This window comes from Ambystoma mexicanum, chromosome 8 (genome assembly GCF_040938575.1).
Source record: "Ambystoma mexicanum isolate Mex_15411 chromosome 8, UKY_AmexF1_1, whole genome shotgun sequence".
Taxonomy (NCBI): Eukaryota; Metazoa; Chordata; class Amphibia; order Caudata; family Ambystomatidae; genus Ambystoma; species Ambystoma mexicanum.
The window spans coordinates 516265750-516292438 of record NC_090929.1 but is presented as its reverse complement, the minus strand read 5'-3'; the positions used below and the strand labels follow the sequence as shown (position 1 = coordinate 516292438).

The 26689-nt window shown below is 46.9% G+C and overlaps 1 protein-coding gene across 1 annotated transcript in view; it reads left to right on the top strand.

Annotated features, from left to right (window-relative positions):
• The first annotated feature begins 8420 nt into the window (after nucleotides 1-8420).
• Nucleotides 8421-26689, top strand: part of PEX10 (peroxisomal biogenesis factor 10) — a 257024-nt gene continuing 238755 nt past the window's right edge. Inside the window, exon 1 of the mRNA XM_069610190.1 lies at nucleotides 8421-8653. Coding sequence (XP_069466291.1) covers nucleotides 8542-8653 — 112 coding nt within the window. The 5' untranslated portion in view covers nucleotides 8421-8541. The remainder of the gene's footprint in view (nucleotides 8654-26689) is intronic.

Genomic DNA, 26689 nt, shown 5'->3' with positions numbered 1-26689 from the left:
AGCCTTCGGTTACTTTTCATTCAACACAGTTTGGTTTCTTATCAACACTCCCCTCGACTTACCGGCTGTGATGAACTGCTTGGCTTTCTTTTGTCTCAGAGTCAAGGTTGGTACCACAGAGACAGGTGTCTCTCACCGGCTTGACAATCAGCGTAGGACGGTCTTGTGTACCGTTGACATCCGGTGCAATACACATTTGTTATTGTTCGCGGACTTGTCATTCCCTCTGCTGAGGTTTCACGGGCCTTGGTCGGAAAGGGCAAGGTTGACTCTCTCCTTGTCACCCTTTTGGTCTGCGCTGTCAATCTCCTCCTCTTAAACTGCCATGCTGATTTAGCTCTTATCTTGTGCGGTCTGCCTTACTCGTCCGGTGCTCTTGTGCTCCACCTTTTACCACTGTGGGGAAGGGAAAGTTCTGTCTGGTGTATGTGATTCTGGTTGATTGCCTGACTTTGCCTGACCCTGGTATTGGGACACATCAGGTAAACGGCTCTGGTGTTAGTCCATTGTCTTTCGTGTTGTGTAAAAGTGTTTGTATGGAAAAAGGGGGCAGTGTTTTGCAATATCCTGCATGGTAGGTTGGGGATAATGGTGTTAGAAGAAGGGGGACCCAAAAGCGATGGCCATGTCCTGGCCACCTGGATGACAGATCCCCAGGGACTAGACAGAGAGACACGTTCAGGTTTCTCACACCCGCCAGAGAAAAGTTTTTATGACTATGTTTTTATGCTCGATAAATTGGGTAAATTAACAATCTGTATCTGTCTCGATGTTTAAACATACAGAACACCTCTGATGGCAAAGCAATTGCGGCATTTATGAAAATACTGAATGTTTACATGTATTAATTATCAATTGTTTTCTTATAATGCACTTAATACCTGAGTTTGGTTTCTAAGCGTGGATCAGGAATTCGAAACTCTGTGCTCTGCCTGGTCTTGCTTCCAAGACCAGCATGTTGCCCCTGTGCTATTCACCATTCACCTTGATTGGGAAATGATGAGGCATGTGAAGTATTGATGAATGATTAAGTAATTTATGGATTGGGTACATTGAACTATTGAATTTATTGATTGACATTTGTATTCTATTTTAAAGATGTGTTCTATAAAATGGCATGTGTTTTCCGAATTTGAGTTTTCAACTGTTTTACAAATTCTTATGCATATCTTGCTTTTAATTATGGTGATTGGTTTTAGGGCTTGAGTGTTATGTAATTTTCTGTATTTCTTTGTGAATTGTTTTCTTATTGCTGCTAATGTTGTAAAGGATTTTTGTAAACTGTATAAAATATATTTTTTAAAATATTGTATCATTATTCTATCTCGTTACAAATGTTGCACACAGGAACACATGCAAAAGCATCCATCCACACACTAACCCATAAGGCGACCCGTGTACGCACACATGGACACGCACAATATGGACATTCAATGAAAAACCTATTTGTTTACATGAAAGCCAGACATAATGCCCCTTCCTCCAAAACTGTGGTCTACACTCTCAAACGTGCCTCTTAGAAACATTCTGTCATGTAGAATTCAACATGTTTTAAAATAGGACATGGTAAGGAGGCACAAATCAAGAAGGGTAAAACAAACAAGAAAATAACAAAGAAGAAGTTGATGAGTGGGGAAATATCAACTAGCAATTTAAATTGTCGGAATTGTTTCTCATATAAATACAAAAAACAAATGTAAAGAAAGTAGCATATGCCAAACGTCCTCCTTTCTTGAAAAACTGTTGCACTTATTATTACCCCTTTGTTTCAAGAAGGAAAAAGAAACCAGTAATTGCAACAACAAAAAAAGATATTTGAAAAATGAAGGACACTTTGGTCACTGCAAAAAAATCATACTACAAATGTGTGAGATCAGTCACAGAGGCACGCAACAACGTTCATCAATATACAGTAATTGAAACTAAACCACTGCACACACAGACTGACTTATGACTTCTCTCTCGCTGCAGTTCAGCAGCTGTCCCAGGGCTAGGCTTGGATACTCAAATCAGTAGGCAGTGTTCTGGGGGCCGGCAAGGCCACTCAAGCCGGCCCCGTTTGTGCGGGGGACAGCAGCACCTAGGTTGGAGGCACTGTGCTTCTGTGGATTGCCAGGGATCACCCAGCCATGTTGCAAGGCAGGGCAGACCCTTCCAGGCTAGTGCGCTCCCAGGCCACCATGCTGGCAAGAAGGTCCCACAGCACCATGGCCTGCAGGCCCATGCTCACGAGGTGTGGGCCTGCAGGCCTGAAATGAGACACGACTCAGTCATTCCATTCTTGGAGTCTGCAGCCATTCTGCTGCACGCGCTTGCAGGGGCTCCCTTTGTTCTTAAAAGGGCAACACACATTGGGAGGGTCCCAAATAAAAGGTGGTAGGACTGGATAAAAGGCAGAAGCCTACTGCCTATCCCCTAAATCGGTAGTGTTGGTAAGTATGCTACAACGAAGAATTAAACTCAGTGGTTGAAGTGAGCAGGAACGGTTGGGAGTGGTGCTCCTCTACTTTTTTTAATTAAGTGTTATTGTTCCTATACTTTTATTTTAAAAAGAACCGTTCTGGAATGGTTTCGTTTTAAAATAAAAGTGTAGGAAGAAGTTGTAAGGTGCACATTCACTGCAACGCACTGCACGTTTTCTTAAGCAGTAGGTGCATGTGTTTGGGGATTTGTATTGTATGTGGGGGGGGTGTGGTGATGGGGTTTCTGGGGAGTGGGTGCAGGCCAGCAGGGAACATAGTTCCACTACTTATTTTTGTACACTTCGACCAAAGATTAAATCGGAAACATTCCTGCAGCATACAAGTAGAAAAATGATATTGTGTGGGGATATCACACGATCGCTGGAGCGTGTTCTCGCGAGATCGCACGTAACGTGATCTCGCGAGCCCACGCTCCGCGGGAAAACGTTTCCCGCTTCAGAGCTGGCAGCCCGCCAGATGAAGCGGTCGCACCACAGCGCTGCTCCTGATGAGGAGCCAAGAAAGTAAGAACTTCCAGCAGCCGTACAGCACAGCTTCTAGGGTGTAACACCACAGCCACAGGAGGTTACCTGGGGGCCCTAGAAGCTTACAGCGTGCCATCCTAGTGCACCCATTTCCCTCAGTGACTCAACTGGGCAAGTCCTGAACTTAACTGAACTGTATGTACGCGCTTGATGAGAACTTGGACATATACCAGTCCACACCAGTTGTTATTCAATAAAGTAGAGTAGACTCACTACAGCGTCCTGTCATCCTTCAAGGCCACAACATAATTGGCGACGAGGATACTAAAGACCCCACGGCCTCACCATGCAAGGCGCCACACCGCCCCCTGCCTTTCTCCCGTCACCAGGGACACCAGCAATTCCATGGATGCAGTGGGAGCCCCTGTTCTCCACCTATCTGGAAGCGATAGGCGGCACGCGTTATGCCCCCGTGAGGAAGAAGGCGATGCTGTTAAATGTGTTGGGGGTTGAAGGACAGCGCATTTTTGCTGGGTTGAAGGAGATACCTCCGCCGATGATGACGACGACGACGACGTCTACAAGGAAGCGACCCGTCGCATTGTGAAGAGGTTCACCAATAAGGAGAACGTTGTACTGCACAGGCTGAGGTTCTACACCCGCAAACAAGAGGGGAGCGAACCTGTGGATGACTACATCACCAGGATGAGGGAGCTGGCCTCTCTTTGCGCCTTTGGCGAAAACGCAGAACAGGTCATCTGCGACATGCTCGTCGTTCACACCAACTCTAGGAAAGTGCAGGACAAGTTCATACAAGAAAAGGAGGTCACCCTTGACAAGGCCATCCAAATTGCCAGGGCGGAGGAGGAAACCTCCAGCAGACGCAAACAGCCGGGAAGTCACCTGCCCGCGCCCAATCTTGCGGCGCTACAATGGAGAGGGCGCATAGACAAGCAGTCCCGCGACGGCCCCAGAGACAAAGGTCCCAGGCAAAGGGAGGCACCCAAATGCTATAGATGCGCCAGCACCAAGCACATGGCGAATGATCGCGACTGCCCCGCCAGGAATAAAGAGTGCTCTAAGTGCGGACGCATCGGCCACGTGGCTCCGGCATGCACGTGGCGGGAGAAGACGGTTTCCCGTGTCGATGGTGACTGCGTTTCAAGCGATGATGACGACCAGCAGGACAGACCCATGGTTGTCATGGTCAATGCCCCCCAGGCCAGGAGGGAAAAGCCCCACTGCCCCATTAAAGTTGACGGAATGGAAACACGCGTCATGGCAGACTCGGGATCCGACCTCACAATCCTCCCCATCAACACGTATAAGGAGATGATGGAACAAGCACAAGTAGAGATCAGAACGACCAGGCAAAAGCCGACGGTGTTCGGTGGTGCAACTGTCAACTTTTTAGGCTACATCAAAGCCCGGATCGAATTCAAAGGGAGGTCCACCACCACCAAAGTGTATTTATCACCCAAAGGCCCAGCTGTACTGGGATGGGACGATCAACACAAACTCAGCATGAAACTGGATCCCAGCACTCCGGAACAGGTTCTCTAGGTCTCCTCAGGAGCAGCGCTGAACTTCAAGGAGATGTTCCAGGACCTGTTCTCCGAGAACCCAGGGAAGGTGAGAAACTATGTCCACAAGATTCGCAAGAAACCCAACGCCATACCGGCGAAACACAAAGTCAGGGCAGTACCTACCACAGCGGGACCCGGATTGGAGGCCCACCTTCGGAAGATGGTCGAAGAAGGAACCATCGAGACCGTGGAATCCTCAGAGTGGTTGAGTCCAGTAGTTTTGATCAAAAAGAAATCCAGCAACGACCTTAGGATCTGCATCGACCTAAGAAGCCTCACTCTAGAGGTAATCACAGATAGCTTTCCACTCCCCAGTATCAATGAAATCGTCCTCATGATGAAAGAGGCGGCAATCTTCTCTAAGCTGGACATGCGTGATGCCTATCACCAGATTCCCCTGCACAAAGCCTCTCGCCCCCTTACAGCGTTCATCACGCCCATCGGCACCTTTCAATATACCTGCATGCCATTCGGGTTGTCGTCGGCGGCATCCGCATTTCAGAGAATGATGAACTCCTTACTCAAAGGACTCACAAATGTTTCCTTCTTTCAAGATGATATCCTTGTGTATGCCAAAGACAACGAGACCCATAACAAGGCACTCAGGGCTGTTTTGAGCAGGCTTCAAGAGGAGGGCATTCACCTATGCCATGAAAAATGCGTCTTCGGAGTGAACAAGGTAGAATACCTTGGGTACTGCATCTCAAGTGACGGCGTCAGTCCCAAGAAGGACCTCATGCAGGCCATAACAGAAGCCCCGGCTCCGTTGCCCAAAGAGGAGCTACGCTCATTCCTGGGTCTAGCGGAGTACTATGCCAAATTCGTCCCCAGATTCTCCAAGACCACGTCTCCCATGAGGGAGCTTCTGAAGAAGGGGGCAGCCTACTCGTGGGGTCCGGAACAGAACGAGGCGTTCTGTGAAATCAAAAAGAGAATCCTACACGCGCCGTGCCTGAAACCATACAACCCTGATTGGGACACCTGCATTACCACAGACGCCAGCGCGTATGGCCTGGGGGCCACCCTGACCCAGAAGAAGGGAGACGCTGAGAACATTGTGGCGTTTGCATCCAAAGCGTTATCCGCATCGGAGAAGAATTACTCCACGGTCGAAAAGGAAATGTTGGCATGTGCATGGGCCGTCAACTACTTCAGATCGTACGTATGGGGGATGAGATTCAAGCTGATCACCGACCACAAACCCCTCATCCACATGTTGAGCCCGGGCGGCACCAAGACGGCCACCCCGAGGCTGGCCAGGATCGCCGCAAAGCTTCAAGAATACACATACGAAATAGCACACATTGCGGGGTGGAAAAATGCACAAGCGGACTGCATGTCCAGACTCCTGAGCCAAAGAGCCCCCGACACCACGTTCTTGGAGGATGAGTGTGTCGTTGCCTCCATCAGTGGCTTAAGGAACGGCGAATACATGGACCTGAGTGAGCGCCACTGGCGGGAGGCGTTCGAACAGGACGAGGCCCTACGGCATGTCAGCACCTGGGTTCGCGAAGGATGGCCAAACGAGAGAGCGATCCCCGAAGGCCTCCGTCCCTACTGGAAAGTGAACGAGGAAATTTCCACCATGAACGGTCTCATCTTCAGAGGCGATCAAATCATCCCGCCCAGCGGCATCCGCAAAGTGATAATGTGCAGGGCACACTCGGGCCACCTGGGATGCAACATGACCAGACGCAGGATACGCGACGCCTACTGGTGGCCAGGCATGGACCAGGATATAAGACAAATGGTCGAAAGGTGCCACGAGTGCACCAACAGTGACAAGCGCCTAACCGTGAGGCAAGCCCCCATGCTGCCCACCGAAGTCCCCAAAGGGGTGTGGCGAAAACTAGGTTTGGATTTCATTGGGCCCCTGGACGACATGCCCCCAGAGCACAGATATGGGATAGTCATGGTTGACTACTTCTCCAAATGGGTGGAAGCTGACTTCACGTCAGACATCACCACAAGCACAGTCATTGAAACGCTCACCGCCGTATTCCAGCGGGAAGGTCTACCAGAAGAACTCGTCACAGACAACGGAGTCCAGCTAGTCTCCCGAGAAATGGAGAAGTTTCTCAAGCTCAACAACATTCGACAACGGAGAGCAAGCCTATACCACCCACATGCCAATGGCCTGGTTGAGCGAGCAAACCGCTTCATCAAAGGGGCACTACAACTGGCTCATGCCTCGGGCTCAGACCTGTACAAGACGGTCAAGGAAGCGGTAGCGGCACACCGCCTCACCCCCAACGCCGTCACTGGCTTCTCCCCATTCCATCTGCTGAGGGGGAGAAGGGCTGCATCCTCACTGGTACCACCCTGGCTCCATCAAGTGAGGGCTGACGAAGACGTGAACATGGACGACGTAGCGTTTCGCATGCGGCGCAACAAAGAAGCCATGAAGGCCCAAGGGGACTTGCGTCGAGCCGCTCGACACACAGCAATTAACAGAGGTGACCTGGTGAAAATACGCCTCCCCCACAAAGACAATTCGACCGGCTCCAAGTACAGCAGTCCCATAGAAGTCATGGAGAGAGGGTCAAACCACATCTGCACCAGCGACGGAAGGAAATGGAATCTGGAGAGAGTGGCCATGTACCGCAGGAGGGAACACATGGAACAACCACACTGGGACACCGGAGAAGATCAAGACTGCCAAGGGACATCCAAAAACCCTCGCCTCTCAGAAAGAGGTGTCTTGGAGCCACACCACGGCAATGAGTTCTCAAGCCCCAACTCTCCAACTACACCCAGGGAGTCACAGCGAAGAGCAAGGGAAGAAGAACTTGAATCACCCGCATCTTCTCAAGGGTACTCCAGCAATCCTGCCCCATATACAGATCTAAGCAGACCTCAGAGAGAGAGAAGAAAACCCAGCAAGTTTGCAGACTTCGTCATGGAATGACCACCTTCCTTTTTCCCAGCAAAGGAGGTGTGTGGGGATATCACACGATCGCGGGAGCGTGTTCTCGCGAGATCGCACGTAACGTGATCTCGCGAGCCCACGCTCCGCGGGAAAATGTTTCCCGCTTCAGAGCTGGCAGCCCGCCAGATGAAGCGGTCGCACCACAGCGCTGCTCCTGATGAGGAGCCAAGAAAGTAAGATCTTCCAGCAGCCGTACAGCACAGCTTCTAGGGTGTAACACCACAGCCACAGAAGGTTACCTGGGGGCCCTAGAAGCTTACAGCGTGCCATCCTAGTGCACCCATTTCCCTCAGTGACTCAACTGGGGAAGTCCTGAACTTAACTGAACTGTAAGTACGTGCTTGATGAGAACTTGGACATATACCAGTCCACACCAGTTGTTTTTCAATAAAGTAGAGTAGACTCACTGCAGCGTCCTGTCGTCCTTCAAGGCCACAACATATTGTATTACAATGGGGAATCTTTTATGCATATTTCCTTGCTTTTTACAATGATATAATTATATATAGCCATCATTAACCCACAAAGCACACATGGAGTCTAATTTTTGATTAACGAAAAAGCTCTGAATGTTAAACACTCTGTCCAGCCTGCTCCATTCGAAATATTGGGAATTCTGAAGCATCTGATCCCCCAACATGGCATCCCCGGCTGCCTCACTTTGTGATGTGACCAGATGTAGACTAGTTTATTTTTTAACTAGTTTTTCATTAGACCTCTGTGCAATGGCCTCATATAATTGATACTTCCCAGTAGGCGTTACTTCTCCATGTCGTGTCACTGCTATACAGTGTATCTGCATAGCGTGCTAAGCATGGTCATTTCAGCAGGTTAATACCCACACTTGTCATTAAAATGTTGCGACGAATACGAATGTTCCGATTCAATATGGCCGCTACACTTGCTTTGCACGGACACAGCAGCAGAGCGGCATGACGTTCCAACGCTCCGTGACTGTAGTTCAGTACGTCACCGCTGACCCTTGGTCTGACAGGAGGAATGTAAACAAAACAAGTGCTGGTCTGGATCAGGGGAGGCGAACACGCTGAACCGTAGCAGAGCGGAGGAGGAGGAGGAAGATGCCGCTGCTCGATGCCAACCAGCCACAGCTCATCCGTGCCAGCCAGAAAGACGACTTCTACCGGGGGGAACTACGGCAATGCGCTCACAGCGCTTGCCAGGCAATCACCGGTGAGAATCTAGGAGTGACACCGAAGTACAGGAAGCGAAGCGTTGGAAATACAGGAACACAGTGGAAGGTGTAATGCAGGATAGGGGTAACTAACGCAGCGCCGCTAGAGCAGATAGGGTATCTTTACCCAGTGTCACTAAATTGGGACACGGGTTTCATGCGAGCGTGAATGACCGTCACGCTTGGTACACGCTCGTTATTCTCCCACATGTGTGGGGGACGAACTGTATTCATCACAGATGCACGTGCTCACCTGTACGTAAGCATCGGAGCGTTCGCCGTCCATGCGTGGGTCCAGCTAATGTGTTCTTTCACAACTGTCCATCCAAGCATATCCAACTAGCATGGTTCGGTTTCAAGAATGGTATGGGAGAGTATTTCTTTTGAGGCGGGATTCCTTATCTGACTGCTGGTAATAGTCCCTTTGGCTTCGCTGGCTTGCATTGATGTATACAGTATACTGATGTTGTGGTTCTTTGTCACTGAGGGTGCTGGGTGTGGTACTGACCGGCTCAGGTCTGCCTTGGGTTTACCTTATATGCTGGTGTCCGACATGCAATCGGAATTATACAGGTCACCAGACCCAAAGTCTTGATGGCTAGTTGTAGACTTTCCATAATTAAAGTGAGCTTCTGTTCCTACTCCAGAGACACGTGTACGTGTGACCTTTTTGTTTGTTTGTTTGTTTTAAAACAACCAATTTATATTTATTGAGTTTATATAGCGCTTTAATCCAAAGCGCTTTACAGTATAACAACAAGGTACAATTAATGAAAGAAGCATATTTACAAACATGAAAACAAACCAGTGATACAGTATGCAGAACAATTTACTTAAAAGGAGGGGAAGAGAGGGGGGAGAGGAGGTAGGAAAGTAAGGTTTCAATGTCATTTTTTGTAAGATCAGCGGGAGGGTGGGAAGGGGGAATTTAGCACTGTATCTTGCTATTATTTTGACTCTGTGAATACCTATTACAGTATTGTGCAACGCTAGATCCTCTAGGTGTCTACTTACATTTATCATGGGTTTAAGCGCCTGCATTGCCTAGCCAAACACAGTGCTCCAGATAAGAATTGAAACCAGGAGTGTTTTACGCCCTATTTTTTAAAGTGGGGGGTAAAAAAGTAAGTCTCAATCCCAATGGGAGAATTTTGTAAGTGAGCAAATGTGTCAACGATAAAACAGAAATGTTGTTCTAACAAATATTTATTTGTACCTAGTTATTCATGCACATTAAAATATAAATGTTTATCTTTTTGGATCAGGTATTAACAAAAGTAGTTAGCAATTTCTAACCCTGTATTTTGTATTTGTGTTTATTTAGTTTATATAGCACTTTACACCAAAGCGCTGCACATTTTAACAACATTTTATTTTGAGGCATTCATCCTGAAGTTTTTGCAGCACTGATTTGTTTGTGGGTATTCCATGTCAAATTGCATAGAAGCATTTGTGTCTAACGGGGGCCTTGCGTGCCCGTATCGCTAGGATGCATTGACAACCAGGGCTCTGGTATGTAAGTCATTTGTTAAGGTGTAGCGTTTCGATGTTGGCGAGGCTTGTCCAGTTGCAGTGTGTTGCTTAGTTGGTATGCATATTGTGCATGTTGCAGTAGAATGTGAGCGTGCTAGTGGAGGGAAGAGTCAGGTTGGTGAGAGGTGCAGACCATCCCTAAACCACACTACATTGCTCCTACACCCTACCATTACCCATCACCCTCCCAGTCGACTCTCAACAATAGCACCTCCTCCCCCATTAATAAATAGCATCTGTGAACCCCTGCTGTGGAAGACATTGCCATCATTAAAGGTACCTGCCCCCTTGCATACAACAAATTATTTTCCATAAGAATTAGGGGGTACACTGGTTGTGTTCTGCCCCCTTTTTCTTTTTTCCCTATACATAAACAACCAAGTTGTTGCAATATCGAATCTAGACGTTGATGCAGCCACATTGAATGGTGAGAAGATCAGTATTCTACAGATGATACTGTATCCATGTCTAAATCCCATATGGTCCTTTTGAAAACAGCTGTGCATGTTCCAGCGGATCTGCAAAAAGAGGGGCTTGGTCATAAACAATTCAATGGCTTGTCACAGAATTAAGCAAGCAATGGTACACCTTGAGCTAGTTGGAGAGGAAAGCCGCCCTATAGACGATTACTTGGGTATTACGTTCAGTAGAAATCCTTCATGAATCCTTGATAACCAAAAGTGAAATTGTGAATAAGAAGTGTGGGTGTCACTCAATCCTTGGCAGATTGCCCTGTCATCAAAGTATATAAAGTGCAGCTGTGGTCTACTGTCTTATACAGTGCCAAGCTGTGGGGCGTTTATATTTCAACCATTTGGCACAAGAATCTAAAACCCTGCAATCTTTGACCAAAGGTTCCAACATTCCGCTCCACTGCACAATGTTGCCATTAATATCGCTTTAGGCCTATTAGTGATGCGAGTACCATGCCTCCCCTTTTGAAATGAGCAGCGTTTGCGGTGACTTGTCCATCTGCTTCTTTTGCAGTCACAGTAGTCCCCTGCTCTTTCAGACCCTTGAGAGGTGTACCCTCAAACAGGCAGGTTTATCTTTCCACATGCATGTTAAAATGTGCCATGGTCATGCTGCTGATGATGAACCTGCCTTTGGTGTCTTGAAAATGCACTTGTTTACACCCCATCCCCGGTTTGTCTTTATAAGGTCTTTCAATGGTTGTCAGCATGGCCAGCCCAGGGAGGCATTGTCAACATTAGTTTGTCATGCTGAGGAAACTTCTCAACTCTGATACCAATTGAGAAGGTGGTGCAAACTTGATGTCCAAGGTTAGACCTCACACCCTCTAAGTAGAAGAAATCCTGAGAGGTCTTAAAGTATTCACACTTATTTTTGTACTATCTGAAGCCACAGGTTGGTTCTTTGAATGAAAGCATGTAGTATGTAGAGATGTTCTTCATACTTTAAGCACACTGCTATTCCATCACTCAACTGGAGTATACCCGCAAAGCTTGCTAATGCACAACTGCTGGCATTCTTGAACACTTCTGCAGCCGAGGAGATGACAAAGTTGAGTCTATTGTAAATTTGTGCTGAATCACAAAATTCTGTCTTGCTTGGGATGGTATTAACATACCTTGAGATCAAATTTAGAGAAATACTTGGTTTCTGGAAAGTCAGGCAAAGCACCCTTGCATCGCCTGTGTTAAGGCATTCCCTTCATTTCTTGGTTTCCAGGTCCTTCTGGGCTGTTCTCAGGGCTCTTGGTGACAGGAAGGTGGAAGGAGGTCACAGGGTGTGGGACAGGTGGACAAAAACAGGCCTGTGAGGAGGTTTCTTAGGAAAAGATGAAAGGGCCAGCTCCTGGGCTGCAGATTTTACACTGACTGTAAAGTTGGCATATGTTGCCTGGTGGCTGGGCTTTGCAGGACCATGTCTGGAGTTCAGCACCGCCAACAAAATACAGTGTAGCTACTTACAGTGCAAGATGAAAAATACATTTGGGAGAATTACATCGCGCAATACGCTGAAAATGGAAAAGACAGAAAGCCCACAGTAAAACACATGTGAAAATACAGAACACCCACAGTAAAATACAAGTGAGGGCTGTCAGGGGACCACATGTGGAGACTGCCATTTCGACAGCCCCCCATCCCCGCTGGTCCCAAAAGGGGCCACATCAAATGGTCTGGGGACCAGCGTCACAACTCAATCTGGGCCAGTCTGTAAAGTTCTTTGTTCCGAAAGTCCAGATTCTAGGATGTGATTGATATATGGGCCTTGGACAATTATACTTTCACAAATTATACTTCTGTAACTATACAATTCCATATATATTTATTGTCATTTTATCACAGACCAATTGTTACCAATGTCAACAATCTGAAGAACATTTTTTTAATATAAAGAAACTATTGATCTTCCTCTGTTGCTCCACGCATTTCGGGAAATCTTTTCCCTTCATCAGGATCTGTTCTTCAACTCAACTTCTGCTACTCATGCATTTTAGACCATTACATCTATGAAAAAATGTAATGAATGATATGCCTATCAATTCTTATTCACTTATAAAATTCACATGTATAGCTGTCATGACTTGTTAGTTGATATTCACCTGGTATTTTTTCTGTGTAGTATTCCACCAACGTCGGGATATACTCTCTTCCTCCCAACACAATTTTCTACCTATTGATATAAATATTACATGTGTATATTTTAATGTATCTTGTCCTTCCGGCTATTACTCACAGTTTTAGTCCATTATTCTTCCCTTGTCTGCGTGGCGATACCCCATCCAGATGATGCTTCTAAATGAAAGTGGCCTTCAGAACATGCCAAGGTCCGGGCAAATGTTATGCACGTTACTTCCAGCTTCACCCTTTGTGAATAGTGCGATTAAATGTTCCTCTTATCTTGCTGGTCTCCTCCCCAACGTACCTATGGTATCGGTAAGGGTTTAAATTGGGCCCCTAACCTTATAGAGCCTACTTGTAGCAGACAGGACAAAGTGCCCCATACTTTTTTCTCTCTCTCTGACTTGCCCTCAAACCCAGCCGTTCCTGTGTTGCTGTCACTCGTCAGGCGGCTCCAAAAGGCAACAAGATTGCCAAAATGGGTGCTATTTACATCTTGACATCATCACACCCTTGCACGATGATGTCACAATGACGTATTGATTTCTTTGCGTCTACGACAATGTTAACATCCTTCTGCACGTCATCCTTATGACCTGACTGTGTGTGTTTTGTCTGTGCTTTTCTATTGTCTGTGTATGTCCTCTGAGGTATTTCGGACGTATAGGGAAGCCGTAAGTCCTTGGAACCTATTAATAAATAAATGAGTCGTCCATGAGGTCTGCCTTAGGAGGTTATACAATGATATACCTCTATCCATGTGAGGGTCAACCGACCTCATGACCAAGGATCCCAGTGTCTTACCAATTAACATCATGCTCACATTCAAGTGGCTTCTGTCCTCCTCACCTTAGTTTTATTCTAAATACCAAAGTTATGTTTCTTCATTCACATATCTCACATTTCGTAGGAGTAAAACAATCTTTGAGAACACGAACCATGAATTATTCCCATATGTCAGGTTTACAAGAGCAGAACAATTTTATATGACTCAATATAAATACATGTGATATGAGTCTGTTAATGCCTCTTTTTAGACATGTTCTCTTTATCCTTTCATACTCAAATGATAGATGTTTCTCCCTTTGCCTAGCCCAGTCCTCAGCCTCTAAATATTTTTCCTTCTAGGTAGGCTCCCAAACTAAGTCATCATTCATTCCTTCTGGGGTCAAACTATCCAATCTCTCAATCCAAAATAGTTCTTTCTGGTCCATTTCTTTTGCCAAAATGTCCTCCTCTTTGCGGTTTTCTAACAACCTCTAGTATTATGACTTTCACTTGGGCTACTGGGTGTCCTTTTTCTGCGAAATGTCTGGCCACCAGTGAACGTAAATATTTTGTTCTAATGTTGCTTTCATGTTCGTTCCAGCGTTCTTTCACCTTCCTTACTCTGTGTAAAATGTAATAGACTCTACAGGGACACCTTTGTCCATAAATTACTGAATTTGAGTCTCAAGTTGCAAAATCCTTTAGTTTAATTTTTGCACCATTGCGCGGGTGTCTTACACACCTGGCTTTTATGGCATTATTGCAGTTCAAACACAGGAAGTGGTGTGAGCGGCTTGGTCAAAGATGTAATCAGAGGAGTCTGGGACAAATACACTCTACTCTGATCCAATATGTGTACACACTCCGCTATGGGAATCCAATATCATCTTGTGGTTTTTGAGTGCCAGTTTTCTCAACTTCCTATGTTTGGCGGCCAATGTTCCCAGCGAGACAGCAGTCTCATTCGCCACCACTTTCAGAGTTGCCTGCAACCGATATATGGCCCAACCTACTCTCATGACACCCATCATGGGTATTAGTGCGCTACCATCCACTGTGTGTCCATCAGAGGAGTGTAGGTGTTCACTGTTTCATGGGTTTGTTGTAGGTCGCGGCCATTCTGTATCTTGCCGGTAGGTCTTTCTTTGGGGACCCTGATGGCGGGCACCACTTGGCACAGGGATCAGCTGCCGCTTCAGAATTCAGGCCGCTGCTGATAGGCCTTGCTGCCGCAGATACAAAAGAGGTCTTCACGTGCCAAACACGTGTCTGTTGGCTGGCACTCAGGCATACCCAGCAGGCAATGTAAGGTGGGAGGCAGGCTGTATTGTAACCAGGGGGCACTCATGCGAATGGAGCACAGTGGAATGGCAAATGTTGCCCACATCTTCTGCCCCTTCTTGACCTTCCCACTCAAACCACACAGGGAAGGTGGCCTTGTACCGCACAGTTAGAGCTGCTTTTTCCAGGTGTGCACTGGGATTCCCAGGATGGCGAAGGAAACGCTGGCAGGTATAGCTTGGAGCAGGAACTCTGCTCCCTAATGGGGGGGTTGGGGGGGATGGCGGATTCAGTCAAAATGACAGAATCTAAATGACCTACACCACCAAAAGTTAGAAAATAGATACTACTAAATGTACTACTGACGAAATGTTCGTAGGACATTTTGTAGTATCTATTTGGTAATGTAGGTAAAAAAAAAAATAAGGCTGCGGGGGTGTCCCCCGCAACCCCCGCTCACTATACTTTATAGTATAGTGAGTGGGGGTGGTTGCGGGGGACACCGCTGCAGCAGACCGGACCAAAAAAAAGGATTCAGCGGTGCCTGTTCCCAATCACATGAAGTAAAAGGGAACCAGCGTCGCAGGGACACAGCGCGTTGGAATGAAAGGTAAGTAGGGGTGTGGGGGTGTGTTGGTGGTGTGGACGGGGATAGGGGTGTGGGCATGGATTAATGTTTGTGTGGATTTGTGATTGTTTTACCATGGATATCTGCATGGGAAATGGAAGAACAATTTTGTATAACATACATTTCTCATGTGGTCGTTTCAGTCGTGGTAAAACAACCCCAAATCAGGAAGGCATATGGGCACAGACACAGCAGTTGGTCTTATTGAGTTTGCAGGCTGCCAAATGGTAGATCCGGAGGAAAGAGGTCTCTTGGTAGTCTGTTAATGCAGGAGGGAGGAGAAGCGGGAGCAGAGCAAGCTTTAACTGGCTGATGTCAAACATTATAGATTGAGTTTGGTGACCCTTGGGGAGCAAGAGCCACTGGTTGGAGCAGATGAGTCGGAGTCCCTCTGTCCTTCAAGTCCTTCGGCGAGCAGATGAAAGGTTTAATAGGTCCAGGGCAAAAGTAGAGATCTCCCAATAAAGCAAGCTGTAAAGAAGCTGGTACAAAAGACGGGAAGTGGCGTAGTGCTATAATGCAAGGCTGTAATAGAAAATGAAAAATAAATACACTTAAAGCAAAATGAGCTTGGTAAGCTGTATCCAAACATTGCAATTCACAAATGCCCAAAAAAAGATTCAAATTAAAAAATATCAACTTTCAATGGTATCCATTTGGTTTTAAAACAAAATTAATATTAATAATTCAAAACTAAAATTCATCTCGCAATTCTAAAATCATAATTTATAATAAATATGAAACGCCACATCATTTGAAATTACTATTTAAAACAGCAAATGTAATATTAAAAAATGCAAAATGTGCAAAGTCAAAATCTCAAAGTCCAAAAACAAAGGTCCCTTCCCTCACAGTTTGAGAAGACCTGGTGTTCCCACGGCAGCAGGGTTTGGGGCAGATTTTTTGGGAAATAAATTGAGTCAAGTTCTGGAGTGCAGCGACCTAGGTCTTCCTCCTGCACTAAATGTAATTTTATTTTGCTTGCCTGCCACAGGTTGTACCTCAGTGACCTTGTGGTAGATCTCTCACGACAGAAGTAAGGTGTTTGAAATATGCCAGAACTGAATCAGTCAGTGCCAAAGGCAACCTGTTCAAAGAGGGAGGAGCTGCAGCCGGCAGGGGCATTTGTCTTGCCATCAGAATCTCAAATGGAGAGAGTCCAGCAAAGTGGCTGGGCATACCTCTCATGTACACGAGGGCAAGGGGCAACATGTCTGTCCTATGTAGTCCTGTCTGTGCGCACACTTTTGGCAGCTTCTAGCTCTCCAGTTTTCCTTTCTGTTTTCCCTTAGCTTTGTGGTCTATTTCATCAGGGAAAGAGGGAGATGGAGTGGGGGGTGGAGCATCGGAGAGCGAGAGAGAAGGAAAGAAAACACACACACCCGGGACACACAACTCGCAGCAAGAGGGTAGGGCAGCAGTCACTGGGCAAAACAGAGTGCTGTAGGCCAGAGAACCCAGTGCACCACAATGATACAGGCACCTTAGATGGGATGCCCTCCATTCCTACAGTGGTTACAGTTCGGCCAGACCTCTGGGCATCCGGGAACTTCCCCAGCCTCAGTGTGCTGACGGTGGCTCCTGTGTCCACTAGCATCTTGGCACGCTTGTAACCTACCATGGCTGTCATGTAGGGGCCACTGGGTGGGAAGGTGGTGTTAGGGCGAGGAGGTGGGGTGCTGGGGCTACTTCGTCTGGGTCCAGTTCCCGTGTAGCTTGAGGGAACTGTAAGGGACTCTGACCTGGCTGCTGGGGCCAGGGTTAAAAGGCAGTGCCAGAAGAGGCACCCTGGCTGTTCTGACTACTGGCTGGGGGATGAGCGGCATTGATCTGGGTCCCGGCCAGGGGTTGTCCTGGCTGGGTGCTGGGCCAGAAAAGCATTCTGATCTGAGGAGTTTAGGCTGATCGGGGATATGAAAGGGGCCAGTCGGGTATGGTGCAGGTAGCTGTGACTGGCCCTGAGCATACAGGACTGTGGCCTGGTTCTGCTCATGCTGAATCCGCTGAGGACAGCTGTACTTCCAGTGGCCCCATTCCTTACAATAACTGTTACTGGTCCTGATGCACAAGGTGCCCTAACTGGGATGGGTACCCGGCTGGAGGGGGTGGATGCTGGGCTTGGACAGGCTGAGGCATGTACTGAGCGTTCTGATCGCCCCAGTACTCTGGTTCAGAGGGGGGCATCAGGGATTGGTGAGTTATTCCTACTACAGTGGGCGAAAGTGCAATGGGGTCAGACAGTACAGAGGCTTACGCAGCAGGGGAAGATGCATAAGGGACAGGGACTCTAAACAGAGCAGAATAGCTGGGTGGGGGAGCAAGAGCAGAAAAATCTGAGGCAGAAGGGGAACCCCGGGAACAGGCAGGTGTGACTCCTATAACTGGGGTAATTTCCCATCTTCTCTGTATTATGCTGCTCTATATTATGCTGTTCTAGCTTCTTCTCTGGGGTCACTTGTTTCAGCCACTTCTTCCTGGCAAAAGACACACTTTGCTGGGAACACAATGTATAGGCCCCCCACTGCCTAACAGCTGAGCTCCCTTTTAAGAACCTCACGCACTGTAGGTAGGTGAGTCTCATCAAAGGAGCCTTCTAGGGGCTAGTAGGTTCACTTGGTCTGTTTCTGCCATACTGGCATCCATCTGATAATATCCTGGCCATGCACTTTTTTATTTTATTTATAAAGTGCCAAAACCCGGCCAATATAGGGATGACCAGCAGAGCCATAAAAAAACGGATACAGGAACACATGTCCTGTATCAGGACAAGGCGGGAAAATGCACCCTTGGTAGCCCATTTTGTGGCTCAAAAACATAGACCAGAGGACATTAGATGGAATATAGTAGAAAAGGTGAAATGTCCCAGAAGAGGAGGTGACTTTTCAAGTATGCTCCTGAAACGTGAGCAGAACTGGATCTTCCGTTTAAAGACTGACTCCAGGGGTCTGAATGAATCTATCCCATGGCAAGCCCTCTCTGTGATTTTATAACTAATGTGGTTCCTCTGCGGTAGATACACCATCTTGATAACGTGAACCCCACCGCTTCACCATCCATCACCTTTTCTGTTATATGGTGTTTTTGTTATTTTGTTACTTTGGTAGACAATATCTGTCGGTCTGCTACTTGCCCGGACCGGTGCATTATTTGTGCACTCTTAGTCGAAATATTTTCTATTAGAAATGCACTTCAAATAATGTTCCATGTTTACATATTTGTTCAGGCTTCGGCGGTATGAACACTGTGTTGTAGGTCTTTTACTGGTGTTCACCCCAATTTATTGTCCCCTCTAGAATCTGACAAAGGCGGCATTAATGAGGCGAATTTGCCGGCAATAAGAAAAGTCTCACTTATGCCGCCCTTCTCGTGGCTGGTTCCTCATGGATTCGCAGCCCAAATTCCCTGCCTGTCCTTGCCTGACTGAGAAGCCCTCAGTCTATCTGATGAGCACGGTGACTCGAACTTCCGGCTCGGGTACGTGTAATGAAGAATCAGAGATGCCCACGTGACTATAATCACGTGACACCACGCTGACTCTACTTACGCCCGACTCGATCACAGCATCCCCGTAGGTTCGGGGGTCACAACAGCTGCGTCGAGTCGACAAGTACGAGTAATTACAGTTCAACTGTCTCGCGGGCGGTTGCATTTGTTTGCATCCTTACACGTTCTGTTCTCTTTTCTTTCCTGTTCCCCTTCTTTCGTCTGCAAGCAGGATGTGAGCGGGGTGTGTTTAGTAGGTTAACGTTTTGATCAAAACATGGCGGCATTTGCGCTGGGACTGACGGCCCCCATTTGCTTTCCTTTTCTTTTCTTTCTTCCTCTTTCTCTGACTTTTGCCGCTTTAAAAAGGGACTTTGGTTTTGTCTACCACCTGATGTGTTTCAGGAGCGGCGTGAGCATGGAAGGAGGGAACGTACATATTTTTAAGTGACTATTCCATTCTTCCCACTGTTTTAGCACAACGCAATGCACAGCGATTTTGAACGATCTATGCGTTATTGCTGTCTAGATGCACTACAACTGTTGAACGCATCCATTGCAGTGGCTAAGGTGAGTTGTACGGTGGGTTTGGTCATGTTAACTGATGGATGGCTTGCCTATCCTGTTTTTGATCTATGCGTTATTGCTGTCTAGATGCACTACAACTGTTGAACGCATCCATTGCAGTGGCTAAGGTCAGTTGTACGGTTGGTTTGGTCATGTTTGCTGATGGATGGCTTGCCTATCCTGTTTTTGATATAATGGACATGTTTGTCTGTGACTTGGTCTTTCGTTCTGTTGTTGTACTCAGGTTATCTAACCAAGACAAGTGTGGGTTTGTTAAGGACAACATCACAGGGCTTTAACCTCCTTGTGATAACAAAGGCATAAACCACACAATTTGATTTAATTTAACTTACCAGAAATTTAACCTAAACTCTGAATTTGAATATGTTTGTATCTCTATGGTGCACAGGGTACCCCTGATTTAGGTCTTTATAGATCTATGAAAAGAGACACAGTGATTTGTCCTGCTGCCTCTTAAGCATTAGTGCGTATGGCAATGTGTGGGGAGTGATTTTGGCTTTTCTGCTTTGTTTTCCCATAGGTTTTCTTCTTGAACCTTCCTGCACTGGCACTAGAAAATGGGGTAAAGTATTTAAAACCCTATGGCAGCAATATGGTGATGGAAAATTGAGCATCGAAATAAAAAACTTCCCCCTCGTTTTAGAAGACTGTCCTGATGAAAGTGGTTACACCAAAACTACACCACTGAAACCGGTAGACGGTGGTTGTCACATGGTGGAGAACCAAAATATGCTCTACCTTTACCATGAACAACCTGTTTTATGTCTTTTTATGAGGTTTCATGTCCCTTCCTACTATTCAAACACTCTATAGGAATGGTCAACGTGGCCCACATGTTTGTCTTCATGTTTTGTCTTCACTTGAAACTGGCTCATCCCCACCAGGGGGCATTTGCTGGAATAATCAGCTTGGATTACAGCAATACAATAACACTGTGTTGAGCCATTTTCTTTATAATTGTCTCTATAATTTTATTTGTAGAGTCACCTTAGGAAGTCTTGACCTGTCTATGGGATAGTAAAAGTGAAATGTACCCACAATAGACAGCTCAGATTTGTACTTATCTACTTGGATCTCTAGACCAAGGTGTAAACTATACTTTTTACGCTTCTTTTTTTCTGCTTACTATTTTTCCTCTGTGAGGACCCACAGTGACCAAGGACATGCAGGAGTCTAACAACCTTTATGTTGTTGTTGTTTTTCAAAAATGAATTCTCTTTTGACTTCTTTTACTGTCCCCCCCCCCTGTTTGTAAGCGGCACATCAGCGCTTCCTAGGGAAAGGGTTTTTTCCTAAACCTTAGGGTTAGGACAGGTTCAGACAGCTTTTCCCTTCTCTACCCTACTGTCTTCCGACTGACCCTGTACCTCCTTGGCCACTGCTTTCTAGTGGTTGTTTTTGCCCTATACCTAATCGGTTTCTCCCACTTCCTAATCGTAATGACACACAGTTGTGTGTTGCCCTCTTTTGTGATACAAAAAAAAAAATCCATCTGATAATATCCTGGCCATGCACTTTTTTATTTTATTTATAAAGTGCCAAAACCCGGCCCGAAGGCATGGGGGCGCTAACTAGGCAAACATAACAAAACACACAAGAATCCTGGATACAAGAAAACCTGCACACAAAATTATTATTATGGTATTTATTGAGCACAAACCTAGCTTTGAGAAGTAACAGAGAGCGCTTTACAGAGGTATACAACAATACAGATGCATAACAGAGTGCTTTTCAGAGGTAACAGCAGAACACAAATACAGCCGGGGGTAGGATATAGAGGGGCACGGAGGAGGGGTACAGCTGCACCGGGTGGCGGTGCAGGGAGTAGGGGGGTGGGCGGCATCTAGCGAGTCGGCAGATGTGATGGCCTAGGTGTTGAGGAGAAGAGGCTCCTTGAAGAGGTAGGTCTTGAGTTCTTTTCTGAATTGGAGGAGCTTGGGGCTGACGGGCAGGAGGTTCTATACTCTTGGGGCATAGGCAGAGAAGGCTTGTTTTCTGGTCCTTTCCCTTTTGCAGCAGCAGATTTCAAGTCTGCATGTGTTTCTCTGCAAGGTAGCTGGGTGACTTGCGTGCACCTGCCTTATAGATGATGCATCAAGACTTGAAGGTGATTAGTGTGTGCAGTGGGAGCCAGTGAGTTGATGAGGGCTGGTGGGAAGAGGTTGTATCTGCGTAGATCCTTGATGAGGCGTGCAGACATGTGTAGGACACTTCTCAGAGGCACAAGGAAGAGTGACGGGATGCCTTCGAGGAGTGCATTGCCCCCATTCAGGTAGGATAGGGCCAGTGCTTGAGCTGTGGATCTAAAGCTGTCCAGAGGGAGGAAGGGCTTGACTTTCCACTTGAGAGAGAGCTGATACCAAGCTGTCTAAGTTTTCTTAGCTATGTGCTTCTTGAAGGAGAGGCGTTTGTCGATGTGGAACCCGATGGACTTGGCTCAGAAGGTGAGCTCAGGTGTGGAGTTAATGGTTCATAACCAGGTCTCTATGTCTGGGTGTTCAGTGTTGTTGGTCAGGAGTAGGAATTTGGTCTTTGAGGGGTTGAGCTTCAAGTATGCACTGAACATCCAAGACTGGATCAGCGAGAGGCAGGTTTTTAGTCTTTGGATGTCCTTGATGAAGTTTATCTTGAGGTATAGCTGTGTGCCGTCAGCGTGGATGTGGATATTGTGTGTGGCTAGGAGCGCTCCCAGCGGTTCCATGTATAGATTGAAGATCACAGAGCAGAAGATCAAACCCTGAGGGACTCCCCAGGTGACGGGTAGCATTGGCAATCTAGAGGAGTCCATCTGAACAAACTGCTGGCGGTTGGCCAGGTAGGAATTGAACCAGCATAGGACTAGGTTGCTGATACCCATGCAGCGAGTTAGGGTGTCGAAAGCGGCGAGAGGTTGAGTAGAACCAGGAGACATGGTGGCCATCGTCAAGGATTTTTTAGGGCGTCGTCCACCACCTTTATGGTTGCTGTCTCCGTGCTGTATCTGGGTCTGAACCCTCATCAAAAAAAAGTCAAAAGAAATTGACCGTGCACAAAAATCAGGAACTAAGTGGGCAAACAACAAAGAGCCCTGACTAGTAAAACCAGATACAGAAAAATGTTTCCAGGTTAAAAAACAGCAATAAAAAGCACTATTATCAAACAATTCTTAAGTTGGAAGCAGATGACATATAGCTCAGGTTCTTATTCAAGAACCAAGGGAGATTACTCTGACCACAGCCAATGATTATACAGTTTGTGTTACTCCCTGTACAGCCGTCCTTAACTTGAATCCTTCAGAGGACTCTCCGATCTTGCACTCAAACACAGCCTGGGCCCACTCTACTATGCAACCAAGACAGAATCTTATTTCTGAGAGCCTCTATAGTCTGTCATCTATGGTTTGTCAGCATTAGTAATAATACAGATTCTGCAATCCATGATGCGCCTTCTTTGGTTAACGTCGGTAATCTTGACATTTTAGATTTGTTTTAAAATGCAGATGTCCCATCCATAAGTGAAATTATCTATGTATGGAGTCCTCAGAGTTTATAGTTCTATGAGAAGATGAACTTCTCATCTATGGCTATGGTGGCTGCCAGGGAATCTGGGGAAAGGCTCCCTCCCTGGCTTACAGAACTTTGTATTCTAACAGGCAAAAATGATGGTGTACACTAACTAAAATCTCTTGACAATTTTCTCAGGACAAATATGAAATCGCTACCGGGCGTAGATCAGCACCATTGAGTACCTACTATTCTAGTCTGTCGAGCAGGGTCAATGTAGCGCACTCACAATCGCTCACAGGCACTCAACTAGGGAAGGGGTTTGGTGATAATCTGTTGCAGGACAAGAGGTACAGTAATGCCAAGCTACTGGTCCACTTCCAAAAAGGAGTGTCTAGTACATTTCCAAAGCGTCCCTGAAAAACTATTCAGATTCAGGCAGGCAGGTCTTGCACTCCACACAAGAGAGTTCCAGACAAAGACTGTCTCTAGAGGCCCACTCTCGGTCCTAAAGAAATACACGGTTCTCATGACCAGTATATGGACACAATCAAACTGAATAAGTGGGTGAGGTTGGGCCATCTACTAGCAATGTTCATGCCTAGTGAGTGTCAAGGAGATAGTTTGGTACAGACTAGGTGACCCCAGTACTAATAAACTGTATTAAGCGACGGGTATCGCGCTCTAAAATGATGTTGCAGGGTGACCGGTCCCTAACTTGAGCAATGAGCCACAGCTACCCTTGGTCACCCTGAACTATGGGCCTAGAAGGTGAGTTTGTTTCAGGGTAGATGACTCCCCTCTCCTGGGGAACACTCAGGGTCAAAATCGAACACCAGACAACTTTGGGTTTGAGATCTGGAGGCTATGACTAGTTGGGTAGATTATCCATAAAGGTACATGCATCTTACAATTTGCCAGTACATTTGTGTGATGTTGTATGGGTGTACAGCTTCTCCTATGACAGTGGATATGTGCTAGCATCTCACCGCTGTGGGAGTGGGGCCTGGCTTGACTAGGTGGGTACACTGACCTACCCTCAGTGTTACCAACCCCCTCCGAGACTGAGCCCTCTGCACAAGCTACAAGCTGGCAATGTTGGTGTGTGTGACTGGTGATCCAGTTCTTATCTCACTACTTGATCCGACAGAAAGGCAACCATGCACAGGTACAGCACGCAGTTTGGAGAACCGAGTTGCCACTTCTATGAGACTGGTAGGCCTTGGTCGGTAGATTCTGAAAAGATGGGAGTTGGAATCCACGTGGATAGAAATTGCTGTTGCTGATGGCAGAAAAAGGGACGGAGGAGAGGAGCGCAGGCTGCTGAACGGGTGAGTTCAGTCAAAGAAGGTGCAGATGTCTGGTGCTCTTCACGTGATCCGGGACCTATTTACTTATTTATATTTATATAGCGAGCAAGCAGCCCAAGGGCATTGAGGCGCTGTTACTTGCATGAGCTTAGTTACAGAGGTACAGATGTGGTAGCAGTAAATGGCACATTGCATACAAACATGCCACCTAGACCTGGCTCTAGATCTGGGTCATGGTGACAGAAAACTGTGAACTTGGGAGGCAGGCCAAAATGGAGGAACGGCATGTGGGACCCCTGCAGTTTTGGAACAGGGATTAACTGACCCAGTGTGGGTGCGTTGTATGTGCAGACGGACTGGGTCACCGCCCCCCCTGGCAATAACAGGAAGGCTACACTGAAAAGTGGAACACCAATGAATGATTTATTACAGGCAGAGAAGTAGACTTATTGCCGGCAGAGTTCCTTAGGAACCCTGGACACGTATGATTGTCTGTCTGCACTAGGCTGAGGGTACAAGGCGGAGCATCAATGGCAGGCACACAGGCTCGGCACACCCACTTTCATGGGACCCCGGAGCCTGGGGAGGAGGGGAGCATGAGGAATCCCCACAGAATCCCTGATTAAGGTCTCCTCCCAGGTGGCATGGGGAAGGCGCCGCTACCTGATCCACCCGGCTAATACCACCCTCGGGGTTAGGATCGCCTGGGAGGAGGAATCGAGAGACACAGTATTTTTCTTCTTCACAGAAGGAGATTTCTATGGTTCAAGAATATTTAATGGTTGTCGGAGTAAGACATTCCCTTCATAAAGGTACTCGTATTGGTGGTAGTGAAAACTCTGGTGATCAACAGGGGAATACAATATGTGGGAGTCAGGACTTTAATACCCTGACTTCTGATGAATATAATTCTCCCTTAAATCTGGACCAACCATTGGTCCCTCTAAAACCCTTCTATAGAGATCTAATTGATATCCAGAGTAATTCCAATAAAGTTGAAATTTGTATTCATAAAGGAAAAGGTAATCAAGACTTAGTCCCACAATGCCCTAAGTACTGGAAAAAGGAAGAGGGACTCGGAGGCACTAATCTGCAGTATGCAGTCTGGTGGTTCTAATGACCCTCACCCGAGCAGGACCTTTGACTATATAAGGCCTCCTCGGGTGCAGGCCATTAGAACAAGAAGATGGAGTTGCAGAGACCACCTGTCGTAGTTGCAGTGGAAGAAGAGGGGAGATGCCAGAGCCACCTCTAACTGTAGAGCGGATAACGGTCCTGAGAAGGTCTCCAAGGTTGATTACCTCGGGAAGCAGCGTTGTGGCAAGAATTTCGCCCCTCGAGACAGAAGCTCTCAGGATTGCGTGCAGTGTCCCGGTGGCTGGCGAACACCGGTGTACATTGGGAGCGAAAGAAGCTCCTTTACCGATCGGCACGTGCCGTGGGAAACTCGAATCAGTCTGCCATGCAGGAGGCGGCAGAAGAGACAGAACAAGCAGTGGCCGGGGATCGCACAGACACGTGTGCAGACACCAGTGAGTTTATCATTATCGGGTAATCCTGTACGCTGCGTATGTTACCACTGACAGCAGTTTTGAATACCAAACTAATATCTGTACATGTAGCGTACCTTCAGGCACACGGGGAATGCTGGCTTATCAGCTAGTGCGTCTGTGAAGCCCTAAAGTGCAAGGCAACGAAAAAAGAGTATAAAAGTGCTGTCTGCCGATTGACTGACTGATGGTATATCTAGCATTGTAACTTATGCAAAGAGCAGTTCCATAGCTGTAGCCCGCAAAAGCGTTGTGAGCTAATCTGAACGCTGTGTTGGTAGAAGGAGGTTGCCAAAGCAACGCTGAGTAAATGTAGCACGTGACAAACGCTGCGTTCTGTGTGTGTGCGTCGAGTAATAACATGCTGGTGGAATCTATTGCAATTAGAAACACAGCCTCGCAGAATCCTCTGCTTGCCAGACTCACTATCTGATATGCCAGCATTTCCCTGAGTGCCTGAAGGTAACCTGACTCAACCTATTCAGCGGTTTGAACAGTATGTGAGCGCCATCTAGAAACTCACAGTGCCACTGTGGGCAACAGGTGCGACATTGCTCTTTCTATGAGACATTGCATTAGATACACTTGCCTGTGATTTTCTAGATGGCCATCACATACTGTTTTCATTGATTTGCAATCTAGGGCACTAGAGAAGCACTAGCTGATACGGCAGCATTCCCCCTATTGCTTGGACGTGCGCTGGTCAGTGGATCCGGCAGGTAGGACCGCTGCATCCTTTCTAGTCACCAGCATGTTTTTCTGGTAAAGACTCACTCCTGCCGTTTGGTGCCTCATAATCTCTACTCAATGACACAGGTTTACAG